At 32.3% G+C, this 16,914-nt stretch overlaps 2 protein-coding genes across 3 annotated transcripts; one reads left to right on the forward strand and one right to left on the reverse strand.

Annotated features, from left to right (window-relative positions):
- Positions 1-7,447: 7,447 nt before the first annotated feature.
- Positions 7,448-9,370, reverse strand: LOC110627443 (tubulin-folding cofactor C). The gene is made up of 2 exons (XM_021773749.2): positions 8,184-9,370; positions 7,448-7,894 (listed from the first exon to the last, which is right to left on the reverse strand). The coding sequence occupies exon 1, from the start codon at positions 9,289-9,291 to the stop codon at positions 8,233-8,235; it is 1,059 nt and encodes a 352-aa protein (XP_021629441.1). The 5' UTR covers positions 9,292-9,370; the 3' UTR covers positions 7,448-7,894; positions 8,184-8,232.
- A 640-nt stretch (positions 9,371-10,010) lies between these two features.
- Positions 10,011-14,605, forward strand: LOC110628538 (ubiquitin carboxyl-terminal hydrolase 4). 2 transcript variants are annotated; one of them, XM_021775255.2, is made up of 6 exons: positions 10,011-10,384; positions 11,296-11,427; positions 12,406-12,504; positions 12,607-12,795; positions 12,931-13,112; positions 13,841-14,605. In XM_021775255.2, exons 1-6 carry the CDS (start codon positions 10,268-10,270, stop codon positions 14,244-14,246), a joined length of 1,125 nt encoding a protein of 374 aa, XP_021630947.1. In that variant the 5' UTR covers positions 10,011-10,267; the 3' UTR covers positions 14,247-14,605. The 2 variants fall into 2 exon arrangements, with proteins under 2 accessions (XP_021630947.1, XP_021630948.1); XM_021775256.2 differs by having other exon boundaries at positions 11,296-11,412.
- Positions 14,606-16,914: the final 2,309 nt, after the last annotated feature.

The following is a 16,914-nucleotide window of genomic DNA, read 5'->3' on the forward strand; positions in this document are numbered from 1 at the left end:
CTGTCAGAGATGCAAGCAGCCATGAGTGAAGCATCTGATCTTTGTTGAACCAAACCGTATATGCTGGATTTGGTATAGGGGTGGCATCTGTAGCAGATGTGGATATAGTTTTAGAGGGAGCTGATTCAGAACCATCAATAAAACCATTGAGACCTTGGAAATTTAGAATCGGTCCAAACTGGGTTTTCCAAGCTAGGTAATTATTGTCTTTTAGTTTGATGGAAAAAGAAGAGGCAGAGGTAATAGTTGAAACAGAAGAAGAAGAAGAAGAAGAAGAGGATAAAGGAACAAGAGCCATAATAAATGAATTATAGCGGCTCTGATACCATGTACAAACTAGAGAGAATTAGGTTTTTCTATATTTCGTATTGAATAGTACAACTCTATTTATACATCTCTGTATACAGAGTAGTTACAAAGGATAAGTATAAGAGTGTAAGACTATCATTAGAATACAACTAATACAGCTATTTAGTAACAAATAATATAACCAATATTATCTGTAACAATACTTATTCAAACCTAAACACTGCATTAAAGCATCACACATCTGTTGCAAGATAGAGTCAAATCATTAAACGATCAGAAGTGAGATTATTTTCTTATTTCAAATTCGAGTTTTACCCTTTAATGAATAAATCTAAATAAATTGAATCAATAAATTTTGGATATGAAATAATATATATTAATTAAAAAAATGAAAAGTGAGAGAATCCCATTGCTTTCCCTCAGCCTTTTCGCCTTCGTTTACCTCGTATCAGTATAAATTTTACTGATAAAATCCAATAAATTCTACTAACTTCTCCCTCAAGAAAGCTAGATGGTTTCTTAACAGAGATGAGAGTGAGATTGCTTCTTCAACTTGAGTTCTTTGTCTGATGGACTACCTTATTCTCGGAAAAAAATGAATCAGGTTTTGTAATAATATTTAATAAAGAAATGAAGGGGGGGAGAGTGATCTCATGAGTTTAGTGTTTTTAATTATGATTAGAAAAAAAAATCAAGGTAGTAGATAACTAATTGATTTGCTTGCTCTCTTAAGTTTCTACCCAATACATCTAAACTCGGACCTTTCTATGCTTCCCCATGCCACGTATACGGTTTTCTGTCTTTCATTTCCATGCACAAAGAAAAATAATCCTTAAATTTTACACTTATTATTAAAATATCACTGTTTAAATCTTAAAGTATAGTAATATTTTACCATTGATTTGCTTAGGAAATCAACAGGGAGATACAAACAAAACTATGCTATTGCTTAAAAAACAAGAAAAATTGAGGGGAAACCCAATTGGGTGATGACAAACTTGTCAAGTATGCAATGATTTGAATTGGATGCAGCTCTTTGAGTCAAGAAATTTAGCTCAGCAACATGGGTTGACTCGAAATTAAGATAGCCACTTGCAACTCAAATATAATTTATATATTATCTTAGCCCATCAGTGTTTTTTCTTCTAAATTTACTAATATCTTTAGGTATAGTCATCAGCATTATTTTTTTATTTTAAAATAAGTCATGAATATTAGTTAAATCATGTGTCATGTTGGTTAAGACAATTGCACTCTTTAAATTTAAAAAATTAAAAATCAATGAAAATTTTTGATGTTACTTGATAATTATTTAAAGTGAATTATAAACTATTAATAGAGTAACATGATAAAAATCTGATAGAATGATATGCGGTCTTATCCATTTAAAAAAAATCCTAACGCTATAAACATTCAATTTTTCATAAAAAATTTATTCTTTCTGTTCAGGTTGAATTTTCGTGTTACTGTCAGCAAACACAATCTAACAGATTTTTATAACGTCTAAAATTATAAAATTACTGATTAATCAGCGGGTGAGATTTTTATAACACCTGTACTTATAAAATTACTGATTAATCAGTAGGTGAGATTGTTTATCAACGTAACTCCTGTAATTATAAAATTACCAATCAATCAGTAGACGAGATTTTTTATCTATAAATCGGTCACATTATTATCAGATATTCAAAAAATATTATCATTAATTATATTTTTTATAATATAAAAATTAATAATCATAAAAATAAAAGTAAACAATTTTTATATAACTATTATTAAATTCTAAATAGTTTTTTACATTCACCCTATTATTTTATTTATTAATTTATCTATTATTTAATTTATTGATTTAACGTCAGGTGCATAATTAAGGCTGTGCAATCGGTCGGTTCGATTTTGAATCGAATCGAATCAAAAAAACCAAAAATCGAATTGTAAAAATATTAAAAGTAGAAAAAATCGATTATAAAAATATAACCGAACCGAATTGAACCGATAAAAATCAGTTCGGTTCGATTCGATTCGATTCAAACTAAAATTTGTAAATTTTTTAATTTTCTACTTTTAATTTCAGTAGAATAATTTAATAAATATTTTATATAAATTTACCAATAAATATTGTCTAAATACATAATAATATTTAAAAAATCCATAAAAACTCATATAAATTTTAAAAATACATATAAAATCAATATTTCACATATATAAAATCGGTTATTGAGTTTGTCGGTTATTTAACATATTTAAATTGAATTGAACTGAAAATCGAATAAATTGAAAAATACTAACCGAACCGAATTGAATATTTTGATTAACCGAACTATTAAATCAAAATTAATCGATTCGGTTCAATTTTTCAATTCAAACCAATTTATGCGCTCCCTATGCGTAATCACACCAATCATTTTATTTTATTTTTATGAGTTTACCTAATCGTAATACATTTTTATTTTTACTTAAAAACAAAATTAAAAATAAATATATCTTGTCTTTAGTGAACAGATTAAAAATTATAATTAAGCAACGGTGGGGTTGGACTAGTGAGGTTAATATTTGTCCAATTAGTGACGGTGACAGTTACACAGGCAACGTTAAGCAGTTGGTCAAAGAAAAAGAAGAAAGGACAGAAGAAAAGCACAGCTTCATTAAATAATAATAATAATAATAATAATAAACCTTGTATTATGTCTAATACACGTGAATCGTATTTAAGAACATATAGATCAAATACCAACTTTACCAAATCTTCAACTGTTCATGGCCTAGCAAACCCTAATTATAATATACATAGAACAAAAATAATTCATGTGAGGTATGCAAAATCCATGCTAATTTTATCGTATCTTCACCGTTTTAATTAATGATAGTTCGTGTCTAACGGTTAAATAATATATCATAGATATTTTATATAAAATCATTGTTATATATTAAACTACCTAATGGTCTCATCTCTTGATAATCTTCACTTGATTAGCAAGGGCAGTTAATTATATTAATATTTATTAATTTATAATCAAAACTTTTATCAAATTTTCTTATTAATTACACCGTTATCAAATGGAATGTGACATTCTCCTTCAGCCGCAGTAGTTTCTTTAAGTATTTTTGCAGGTTGTTTATTTTTTTTGATTTGTTTTCTTTTATGATTTTTTTGGTCTATCTGTTCATTTGTTTTGCTTTTTCCAAGTTCTGTTTGAGCAATGATTTTGATAGTACTTTGCTTGAGTTTCTTTCGCCGGGTGTGCCGAGAATTGGTGATAATCAGTGTCGGAGCATTGGTTTGCTTTTTCACGGCAGCTCTATAGCTATACTAAATTAAAAATGTCATAGGCCAGTCCTTTTTCGATGACGGTGGCTCTGACTATACGGGATCCTGGTTGTATATTGTCGGCTATTGCTTAACAGTTTGAGGGTTGGGTTTCTTTGTTTATCATTATTTCCTGTTTTGTCGGTGATGAATCTCTTGATTAGTTGTGTGGTTGGGGCTGTGGAGGCGTGAGCCATATCTTGCTGTGGTAGTGCTCGATTTTTGCTCGCTTGTTATTTTTGCTATGATTGTACAATGATTCGCATGGACGGTCGGCATTGGATCGATGTATTTTCTTTGAACGGTAGAGCTGGTCTTTTTTATATGTGCAATTTTAATAGCATTGGTAAGAAAGAAAAAAAAAAGGGATGTGGCTAGTTTTCTCAACTATTATTGTCAACAATTGGGACAATGAATATATTAATGGATTTATATAAAGTAGATCTTTTTATGTTTAATTTTATTTAATTAGCAATTTAACGAAGAAATTTTAAGTCTTTATATCGTCATTTAGCCATCAACTAACATGTCTTATTTGTTGCTGGCTTAAGTTCAATGGACAAATATGACATCATAGTTTACATTACAGCTAAGGATAGAAGTGAAAGAAAATGAAAGGCACAGTTGATAATTACTATGTCAACTAAAACATTGTACTTTGGGCAATCTTCTCGTAAGTTTAGGTACTAGCTATAGTCCTGTTCTCATGTTTCCATTACGATAGACACTTGAGCTTCCATTCACGCACATGAAGAAACTAGAATTGCAGTGATTAATTAGTTGTGAAACTCTGTTTAATATGTAGATTATTGCTTTGTCATTCTTTTTTATTAACATTTTCGTCAGCGTCAGGTTTTTATCATTGGGTTCCTGTTCTTAGTTTCGTTAAATGACATGATCATAATGGACGTTGGATTTTCTTCTTTGCCCTGTTTTTCACTTGATATAGCATACTGGAAGGTGATTTGAGTTAATTGGGACTTGAGTAAATTATTGGTATATATATTTAAATTATAATCATAACTATTATATTTGCTTTTGCTATCAGAGAATAATGTTATATTATTATATATAATAAAAATTTAATAATTTTTATAACCTACGAACTTTTTACCCATTACCATGATAATCATAAATATACTTAAATTTATATATATACCATCTAATTAATTTGAACTTACGCTGCAATTTTACTAAAATAAATTTTAAAAATATTATATACTTAAAATTTGAATTTAAAATCACTACTTAAAGAAAAGAAATATTCTATTTCACCTCTTAAATATTAATGTACTTAAACCTTAAAAAACTCATATAATGCTCTTTTCTCACACAAAAAATATGTACACATTTCTAAAAATATTTCCATTAAACAAGAAAAGATAAAATAATAGAATTTAAAAAAAAAAAAATTAGAGGACCCACAAAAATTGCTATCTTCACTGCTCAATGGTCAAAGCCAAGACCAAATAATTTAAGCACACAACTTTATCTCATTTAGGTGTATGTTCAACAGGCTCATCAATTTCATATAGTATTGTCTAATAATTGTAATCAAACTGGTTAATTATGTTCTCCTTACAGAATCATAAATTCGGTAACCTGTCCTAAGCGAGTTTGGAATTGAAATCATATTGATGTGTAATTTGAAATGAAATAAAATTAAATTAAAATTGAGTTCATCATAATCAAGTTTGAGCTAATCAGATTGAAATTGACCGATTTTCAGAGAAAAAGAAAATTGATCTATTTAGTGTGGCCCTATTTAGGTTATAAAAAATTTCAATAAATCTAAAATCAAATCTAAAAGATCCTAGGGACCTCATTTAGGATCCATTACCAGTATGGGGCAAAATCCTTAATGGGTTCTATCCACACCAAGGCCCAATTGCTAAGCCTGCACAAAATATCTCTCAACGCATTACTGTCTAGAGGCTAGAGCGCAAACATTTGGATCTCTGATCCCTCAAGTCTCAATGTACTGCTCATCACAAACAAAGATTCAGTTGCATGTGTGAAAACAAGCTACTCGTCTGCTTGATGTCAAAATAATAATAATAATTAATAATCCTGAAAATTACACATGGCATAAGATGAGGCAATCTGGGATATCCAATTAAGATTTGTGGGCGCCATCAGTAAGGATAAAATGAACCATAATCCTTGGGTCAAGTATCCAAGATAATAACCAACCTTAGAGAAGGTAGCATTAAATGCGTCTCTTGGCAACCTCACCACAAATCTTTAAGAAAGAGTTGTCACATATCACAATTATCCCGACTTAGCCAACTTAATATTAAATGGCCAAATGCTTATAATAAAAAGTATAGTTATCGTGTGATAAACTGCAGATTTCTGTAGATAATAAGACACAGATTTTCATTACTCATATATACTCTTGCCATCGATCCGACTACAAAAGAAGGATGGGGGAGCAGAGAGAGGGAATAAAAACTACATCTCACTAGTCCTAAACCACGATCCAATGAAATCCGACCTCCACGCGGCAATTGATCATCACCTCAAGATCTCACCCGTCATCAATCATCATAAATATAATTTGGCAAGGAAAGCAAGAATTGTACATCAGTTCAAATCTTGCAGCATTACAATTATAAAATACTAACTTAGAGATATTAAATATTGCCTATGGGACGATAGAGAATACATACCTTAGCCATTGTCTTGCTCCCTGTACCACTATGTTGGATGTCAGAATAGAATATGAGCACAGACATTTTACAACCACCAGGAAGTAATTGTTTCTCCCGAAGAGGACCAATTTTGAGAGTGGCAACATCCACAAATGTCTCCAACGTGGGATGAAGAGTATGAGAATCAAGTCAAAAGTTTAAATAATGGTGAAGGAAAAGTAGTTCACATGGTTGGAGATAGCTATGGAAAGTATTGTCCTCAAGATTTGTTCACAAGTACTCAAGCATACAAGCTGACCAAACCAAACCAAAGAGAATTCAGTCAAATTTTGAAAAAATGTTGTGTGCAAACAAGTATGGTGAGTAGAATTACAAAGCATTGTACAATTGTTAAAGCTGAGCTAGCATGAGAGCACCACCGCAAACTTTTCTGCCATGAGAAGGCAGAGATGTTAACATAATCTCTATCATTTCATGCCCCTATACTAAAAGATTCAGCTTTATATCTAAATATTTCCCTAAATTCAAACATAAAATTTGCTTAGTTGCCAACATGAGTGAAATTATGAAAAATACATTTACAGAAATCCAAACTACAACGTTGGAGAATAGGCACTTTATAGACTTTTAAGTGAAAGTTCATTACACATAAAAATGCCCTCACCATGATCGTCCCAAGAAGCAACTATTGTTAAGCTGGCAAGTTGGAAGAATCTGAGAAGGATGTGGTATCAACACATATCCATCAAGGCAGTGATGCAACCCCTGTTACTTTCAGAGAAGCAAAACAGATCAATCTTTGGATAATAGCATTAGCTAGACATCGCAAAGCTTGTAATCCATCAGCAAGAGGAGTCAGACACCCTATTCGTCTGATTGGCTTAATTGGTAGATTCAGAAGAGAAAATACTCACAGATAGACACATCAATTTTCCTTCACCATATTTCTACAATAGCCAAGCAATCTCAAGCTGCTGTTATTACAGTGTTCTTACATAGTTTTATGCTAAAAAAAGATGATACAAAGAGGTTTTACAAGTTAAGCCAAGTTTAGAATCAAAATTTTACAAATCTTTCAGGAAAATAACAGTATGACTGCAGAGGTTTACCAAGTTCAACGCTTGCCAAACTGGTTTAGAAAAACTTCAATTCTAGGGCTAACATCTGATTCACAGCATTTTATAAGGATTCAAACAGCTTCATTACTTTAGAAATATATTATTAGTTTCATTTCTCTGCCCCAGTGGCCACAAGGCTTACATGAAAAATTACAATCTTTTCGAACTTTCAACATCTCCAACCTGAATAGCTAAAAATACCTAAGTTGCCACATCTAAAAGCATTTAAGAAAACTCAGATTCAGAAACTACAAAAATGCAAACAGACGCCCACAAGCTTCCATGAAGATCATTCGTGGCACGCTTCTTCGTACAAACATCTCTCAAAACTTGTAACCTTCAAGGTAAAGTTCTCACAAAAGAAATCCACTGGAAAATGAAGTCAGGCTTCCATCCAAAAAAATATGAGCAGTGAATTAGGGGAGGGAGAAGGTCCATACTTCAAAGTCCATCCAACACTGCCAGCCATCGTTCTTCATTTGATCAACATTTATTATCACTCAAACCTAAAGCATGAACCAAATTTGGATAGCAAAATGAGATACAAGAATCAATGTGCAAAAAGCAGACATTTCAAAAGCATGCACTCGTTCATTCAATTAGCCAAACTCAAGTTCAGGGGAAAAAGATATTTCAAATTTGAAACAGTTATTCCATCGACCATTAAAAGCTAATACATAACCATAGAATACTTCTCTCCACTGTCATTCAAAATATAATAACAAAATGATCAAAACACATTACATCCACAACAGATCAGTGGTATAAGAATTAGAAGGGGGAAAATTAAGTTACCTGCACTGAGATTTGCGTATCAGAGCAAGACTTCACTATCCCATAAGCCCTAACCCTCTCCAGTCATGCTTCCCAAATCCTTGAGCTCAATTGCCCCTACCCTCTCACTTTCCGCCAAAACAGACCAATTAGGCGACTGCACAGCCCTCAGCCACTTGAAATCGTCTACATTGCTCCAATTCCCAGTGTCCTCCGCCAAACCTGCCTTAATCATATCGTCCTCAATCCCTTCATAGCTCAAACAGTAAGGCGCGAATCTAACGCCTCCACAATCCTCAATTATAGGCCTACTCCTAACTCTCAGATAAAAATCACTTCCTTTCGCGTAATGTATCCTTATCTGATGTGAAGCCAACACAAACACGCAGTTTTCTACTTCCTCAATCAAAATTGAACCCATCACTGGCCCCGCATAAACTTTGCAATTCGTTAATCGATTAATGAAGAGTACACTAACGCAACCAATTAACCTCACTTCACATGAATCCAGATCCGATAATGTAAATTCACCAGCCTCTGAGTCTCTGAAATTTTTTGCTAATATCTCATTTTCTTTGTTTCTAATTCCGGGCAAATCCCTAATTACAAGCGTTGGCTTTGGTGGCTCGGGTTTTGCGATCTCGGTTTCTTTAGGTCCAGACACTGAAGTTTTGTTAGTAGATTTGTTTTTGAAGGAGAATTTCTTCTTGGGAACAAGCTCGGCGTTGAGACTATCGAGAGACTGCTTAAGTTCCGAGACAGTTTTGAGAGAGGAACGAAGTTCGTAGGAGGGGAGTAAGTAGGAGTTTTCGGCGACAAGTTGTTCAAGGGCCGAGATGGAGGAGGAAATATCGGCAAGATGAGATTTCAGGCGTGTGGTATCGGTAGTGGCGAGTTTCGATGACTCAGAAAGTTGGGACTCGATTAAGCGTTTGGAATCGGAGAATTTGGAGAGGAAAGAAGCGGTGGATTCGGTAGCAGAGGAGGAGGATGATGATTTGTTTCGGGCTTGGTGACGATTAGAGAGACGATCGAGCATTGCTTGGTGCTTCTTTTGGAGAGCGTGGTCTGAGGATTTGGTTGGGTTGGAGAGATCTGTTGGTGGTGATGTTGCGGTTTCTTCTTCCATTGCTGGCTGTTCGTCCGGCCGTAACAGTCACGAGATGGGCGGGAGCTTATGCAATGGAACGATGATTTCATCGGGTAAAAAGTAATGAAAACCTTGAACGGTTGGTGGAACGACAGCGTTTAATAACATATCTACGGCCCACCATAATTTGATCCAAAACGGTCACCTACTTTGGGCCTCAACTTATGCGGTCTTCTTTTTTTTCGAAAAAAGTCATTTTTGAAAAATTGTTTTACCTTCATCGTTTTTTATTATTTTGTCATGGTAAAAATTTAAACTACCATAATTTTATTAGTTCTCTAGTTTTTAAGAAATAAGGAACTTCATTCATCTAAGTTGGGTTTGCAAAGATTATAAAACTAACTTTTTACATAACAATCTTGTGCAATAAAAATTGATTAAATTAACAAAAAAACTCATCTGTTTATGTAGATAATGCTGATATTATTTTATTTTATTTTATTTTTATCATTTACTTATAATTAATACACCACATAAACCTTTTGAGAAATAAAAAATAAATAAAAAGCAAGAAATTAACGGCACACACTTTGTTATTTCCTTAGTTGACCAACAGAACGGTTATGTCCCTTTGGTAGTTTGGTGCACGTGACCGTGGTGTGGTAACAGCAAAAACTGAAGTGCCAGTGGTAATCTTTTTCCTTATTTTAGATAATTTTATGTCGCTCCTTTTATATATTTTTTGTTTTATTTAAAAAATAATAATAAGAAAGACAGACAATTCTTTCCTGTGTTCATTTTTTCATTCTCTTTGGTTCTACTCTCTCAAAGCGAAGCAAACCCTCGTCTCCTTCCATCACCTGCAAAATTCCCATATTCAAAGCAAAACCCTAATAGCAATCCAACACATAGCCGTTGGAAGGAGACCGATGCTGCCGGAGAAGAGTTGTTGATGGAAATTGTTGAATCGGACAAGGGACTGACAGAGATCTGAGTCTAGTCAATCGATGCACTAATGGGTGCTGCTGGCTCCAAACTCGAGAAAGCTCTTGGCGATCAGTTCCCTGAAGGCGAGCGATACTTTGGCCTTGAGAATTTTGGCAACACTTGCTATTGTAACAGCGTCTTGCAGGTTCCTCTTCTTATTTCGATTTCAATCCCTCGATTTTATTTTTATTCTGATTATTACTAAGTGTTTTATTCTTTTTTATTATCGTATCTGTTAGTTTTATCTGATCGTTTTGAGCTTGTTAGTTTGTGACTTGTTGACCTTTTAAATTGATTGTATATGGATGTTATTACTTAGGCAAGTGGTGGCGTTTTGGGTTTACTTGTCTTGCATTCAGAATTTCTATGCCCTGAACATAAGAAGACATAAATAGAGATGAAAATTTGGGATGTAACATTAGTTAAAAGAATTGTGGTTCAACTTGATACAGCAAGGAAGATTTTCATTTACAGATGGTTTTGTAGTTTTAGATTATTGGTAGTTTATTGCTGTAGGTTTGAACTTGGTAAGTGTATTCCGTTCAAGCTTAAGTTATGTGTAATCAATAAAAGCAATGAGTAATTTGTGTAATTGGTATTTAACCGTTGAATTGGTTTACTTAGTTTTTAAAATTTTGTAAACAGACGTCATTTTCCGGTGTGATATTAGCAATTGAATTGGTTGGATTTTAATTAGAAGTCTTATGTTTTTACTCTGGTCAGTCATAAAGATGTTATCTTGTTCATTAAACTCTCTGTACTTTTTGGTGCATGTTTGTTCAAATTCTTTATATTGTTCTTAGATTGAAAGATCTATCGTTCTTACACATCTCAAAGTTCTATTTAAACTTTTGGCTTGATATTGGCAGTTTCTCTAATGTACTCAATATTATTGTTGTTCTTAAGATACACTCAACTGCTGGAAGTCGTCTTTCAATGTGATTTTCACATAATTTTTTTCATTATGAATGTATAAAAGGATTCTCTTCAACTATGTTTGAAATTGTATCCATGGTATTTTCTCCTATGTAAAACTTGGTTTTTCCTATTATGCAGGCACTTTACTTCTGTGTACCATTTCGAGAACAATTACTAGAATATTATGCTAATAACAAAAATACTGGGGATGCCGAAGAGAATCTCTTGACATGCTTAGCAGACTTATTTACGCAGGTAATAACTCCTCAGGTAATTGTTTGAATGATACTTTGGGTATCAAATTGAGAGAGATTCACATCCATTATTAATTTATTTCTTTCTTTCTTTTTCTCTTCATCTTTTTTTTTTTAATGCTTATACCTTTCTGTTTCAAATTTCTATATAAGTTATTTGCTATATAGTTTTCTTCCAATACGGATATGCAAACAGCTAGAATTCTCATTCTTTCTGAATGTTTAATGTATTAATTTATTTCTTGTTCCTTTTATCTGCACATGCTTTTACTTGCTTATTTTTTCATGTTTTCTTTTTTATTTTTATTTCCTCCTATATTTTCTTTTCTTTTTTTTGGGGAAGAGGGAGGGGGGTTGGAGTTTGTGCTTCTATGGAATGTCATTTTACTAAATTGTTCAATGGACTCTTATCTCAAAAGATGGGAAGAGATTCATGTACAAGGATTGAGAGCGATTCTTATTAGGATATAAATGTTAGGATGTTAGAGTTTTTCCTTTTAATCACTTTTTTAGGGGAAAATCTTTTGTCCATCCTTCATATTTGTTGTGGAGAAGACGTGCTAGGGGGTGGGGGGCAACTAAGATAATATGCTGTGTCTGAATTCATGGTATCTTCCCTTAGTATTTCCTGTTTCATGTCATACTTGTAATTAAATGTCTTTCCTATTATGTGCTTTTCTGAAGTTTCCTTTCATGTAACCATATTTTCCCCCTTAAATTTACCTCCAGCAGTAGACATTGAATTGAATAAACTCTCTCTTTGTTGTCAAACATTAGTACTTGGTGTAGTTGTATTCAGTATTTTTGTAAAAAACAAAGTGCTTGCCTGGACTTTTTGTTTAATCTGTATTTTTAGTGCTGTGCAACTATGTGCCTTTCACCTACTAAGTGGAGAAGGGAGCAAAAAAAGGATTCCGTCACAGAATATGTAGTAGTTGATTAACTATTTCTGCTATTGGACTGGAGCCAACTATTGGTTATTCTTGTTGTTTAGATAAGTTCACAGAAGAAGAAAACAGGTGTAATTGCTCCAAAGCGTTTTGTACAGAGATTGAAAAAACAAAATGAGCTTTTCCGCAGCTATATGCATCAGGTACATTTTCGTTTGTAGCTGATTAATGAATATGGGAATCAGTTTGACATATGCATGAATAAGTATTTACCTATCTATCTTTTATGTGTATTCTTCATGCAGGATGCTCATGAATTTTTAAATTTTCTGCTAAATGAACTTGTTGACATACTGGAGAAGGAGGCTCAAGCTGCAAAAAGTGATCCAGAAACTTCATCCCCTCCTGAAAAGATTGCAAATGGGCCAAACAATAGTCAAGCAAATGGTGTTTCAAAGGAGCCTTTGGTTACATGGGTGCACAAAAATTTTCAGGTAACTTTTGTCTACAATTTATATGTACCCATTTAATGTTGTTCTTGTGTTAGTCCCTTGCTTGTTTGGATGGTGGTGGTAAATAAACAAATAAGAAGTCAGCATCTCATGCTTTCTCATTCATACTTGGATCAGGGAATTCTCACCAATGAGACAAGATGTCTGCAGTGTGAGACTGTTACAGCAAGAGATGAAACATTTTTTGACTTGAGCCTTGATATTGAACAGAATAGTTCAATAACAAGCTGTTTGAAAAATTTTAGCTCCACAGAGACTTTGAATGCAGAGGATAAGTTTTTTTGTGACAAGTGCTGCAGGTGAGGTGTTTTCTTTTTCTTTTTTTTTTTTTTAAAAAAAAAATTATCATTTGGCATTGGCTTCTGTTTGTTGTTATTCTTGTTGTTTTACCCATCTAGTGCTGTTTTGTAATATTTCATGTAACAAACTTTACTCAAGAGTTGTCCCTGGAATTTTTACTCTAGTTTCATTTGACCTCTTATTGATTATTTCGGAAACTACAAAGTTAGTTAATCATGAAATGATTGTTGGTATTTCTAGTATTAAAGCATTCCAAAGAAATTTTATATATATGTGTATATATAACAAGGTACTTTTAGTATGTTTTGGTTTTGTTGCTGAATGGTTTGCTAAGTAAATTTTCACAAGTGAAGTAGATAAAAATAAAATCAAAATAAAGGTTATGTTGCTGGATATGATGCCCTGAGGGGTTGAATTGGCACAGATCATTTATTAGATCCTGATTCTCTCTCTTGTTTTCTTTTCCTTAGATTCATTGAAAATTTTCAAAGGGAGGGTGTAAGGTTTACAACATAAAAATACCCTAAAATGGGAAAATATTGTATTCTACATGGCCTTGTTGTAGTTGGTTGTACTAGGTCATTTTGAGTATGCTTGTGTCTAAATATGTATTGGAACCTGGACTATTAATTATAATGCTCAAAATATGTCCAGTGTTGGTGCACGGAAATGACCAGACATATCATGTTCAAGAACTAAGGTCTAAATCTTTCTGTTTCACTTGTAGTTTGCAAGAAGCTCAGAAGAGGATGAAGATAAAGAAACCCCCACACATCCTGGTCATCCATCTGAAGAGGTTCAAATACATTGAGCAGCTGGGTCGGTACAAGAAGCTATCTTATCGAGTTGTCTTCCCACTTGAGCTGAAGCTGAGTAACACAATGGAAGATGCAGATATTGAATACTCATTATTTGCAGTAGTTGTTCATGTTGGGAGTGGGCCCAATCATGGACACTATGTCAGCCTTGTGAAAAGCCATAATCACTGGCTATTTTTTGATGACGAAAATGTGGAAATGATTGATGAGTCTGCTGTGCAGACATTTTTTGGGTCAGCGCAGGAATATTCGAGTAATACGGATCATGGGTACATCTTGTTTTACGAGAGCCTTGGTGCTAGTAGCAAGAGTTGAGAAGAGGGAGCTTTGGTTTTACAAGTAGGCATTTTAATCATTTGAACCAGCTTTATCTTTTGCTTATATTTCAGTTATTATTGTTTTCCTTTGCCTTTTGTCCTTCAACCACTGGGACTCTCGAATTTATGTATCTGAGCCGATATGGGTTGTGAAAGAGATGTATACTTGGGTTGTTTCCCTGTAAAGTGGATGGTGGAAGCACATAGTCCCTTTTTTTAAAAGAACTTTTCAGAATAAGAAGAAAGAAGATCAGTGTATATGGTGTGAGAGAAATCCACAGACGCTTGTATTCTTCAGGGTTGAGAATGTTTAATCAAACATTAGAAGTGCAATCCAATTGGAATTGCTCGGAGCTATCCTCTTGCCGCTGAATTCTATTTGAACCTACCTTATATCGTGAGTATTGAGAAATTAGTATTTAGAGGTAATCAATGCTTGTTTTCGGAAAATATTTTTTTTCTCTACAAGCTATCGACCTGCAATTTTTACAAGGTCTCCAGCAAATCTGGCACCTAAAATCATACTTCCAAGTTCTGTAAGCCATTGAAATATTTTCCATGGCACATATTTTCCTTTTCTTTTGTGTTGGAGGGTTTTCAGCCATATTCATCAAAAAGCAAGTTCAAGGATGATGATACTTATAGCTGAAAACATTTATTTAAATGAGGATATCTGTAGCTGAAACATTTATTTAATGGATGATTTTATAAAAATTTATTTTGAAAAAAAAAAACTCTTAAAACACCACAATTATAAGGTTTTTCTTCGCATAAGCTTTGGCTTTATTGAAATTGTAGTAAAATTATTTAATTTAAACTTGTGAATTTTATTCTCTAATATTTGAATTTTTTTGTTGAAGATTTCTAATGTTTGAATTACCGTAGATAAAATTAAAAGAAAAAAAAAGATGTGATTTAACTTTTTGAATATTGTAATTCATGCATAAATAAAAAATTTTATTTATTTTAAATGTTTCATTTGTAAATTTTTTGCTTGCTGATATTCTTTTTACTTTCATCTTTATGTAAAGAAGACAATGTGGCATAAAAATTTCATATATTTTTCACTTTTCTTATTCTTATCTCCATAATTTAAAACCCTTCCTGTCCTCGAGTGCATTCCCATAATGTAATCCTGTATGAAGTGGTCCAAACTGGAGTCCATTTAGGTTTTGTAATAATCTTAAAAATAGTGCGTAATATTTTCAGTCAGTATCTATGCTCTGTTGAGCATCTGCAAATAGCATTTATTGTTTTACCTTAATTAAAACACTGGTATTTAGTAATTAAAAAAATAAATTATGAAAAGTTATTTTTAATAATATTTAATTAACTATTATCAAAATAATTATCCACTACTAAAACGATTAATAATTACATTAATAATTAAGCCATGTGAAGTATATTAGCAATTTGAGCAATTATTAGTTATTTTAGTAGTTATTAAATATTTCACTAGCCGTTTAATCATTAGATGTTAATTGCGTTCAGGTGTTTATATAGTAATTCAAAATAAAATTTTTTTAATATAAAATAAACATTAAATTAATGGTTAAATATAAAATAACAATAAAAAATATAAATGAATATATAAATTTAAATTAAAAAATAAAAGGATATACATATTAAAAGAAAATAATTACCGACTACTAAATATTAGATTGAGTAGTTTTTCAATACCCACTAATTTAACCATCAAGCGTTACTATAAAATAATAGTTATAAAAAATATAAATAATAAAAAATATTATTTTTACTTAATTTAAATATTAAAAATTATGCTAAATATTATTGCTAAATAAAACATTAATATTGTCCAACAATACATTGAAAATAAAGAAAGTGAATTATAAAAAATTACTTTATATAATATTTAATTAACTATTATTTAAATAATTATTCACTATTAAACCGGTTAACGTTAAAGGTAATTAAAGCTTGCCACAAATCACTACTATTGCTAGTTGCCTAAAAGCACAAAGTCAAGCCATAACTTCTTGATTTTAACCTTAATTTTGATTAACCTGATTCAATTAAATTTATGCGGTTTGATCATATATAACTGAAGTATTTAATTTTTTAAAAAATATAATTTATGATTTATTTTAATTAATTATATTTGCTGTAGTCTGAATTTTAATTGAACTACTTCGGTCAAAATTGGATAGCTCCCGCCCAACCTCAAGGTTCTTGCTTATGATAACACAACTGATGATAGAGATTTAGTAAGAGAGTATATTTTTATAAGTTTGATTTGTTTGTTTCCCTTGTTTTCTGTCGTTTTGTGTTCATACTCTTCTATCATAGTTATGCTGGTCGTATGTGCATCATTTCTTATTGTCGGACGGTCATTTAATTTTATCCGATATTATTTGGATATTAATCCTGGACATCACGAGGTTCGGTGTCTCAAGGAGCTAATGAATATTCGAGGCTAGACTCTAGATTTACGCCCGACCCGACTTGTCAAGGCAAGCCTAGGGCTTGTACATGGAGCATGCCCATGCAATAGGTCTTAGTAGGACTAAGGCCCGACTTTCTTAGCTCGAGCTCAGACATGACCGGGGCGTCTAGGGCCCGATTGTCATCAAGTGTCCTTTACACGCTCATTAATTATTTTATGATTTATGAAGGGTAAATTTCAAGATTTCAATTATTACCATACG

This window comes from Manihot esculenta, chromosome 12, assembly GCF_001659605.2.
Source record: "Manihot esculenta cultivar AM560-2 chromosome 12, M.esculenta_v8, whole genome shotgun sequence".
NCBI lineage: Eukaryota > Viridiplantae > Streptophyta > Magnoliopsida > Malpighiales > Euphorbiaceae > Manihot > Manihot esculenta.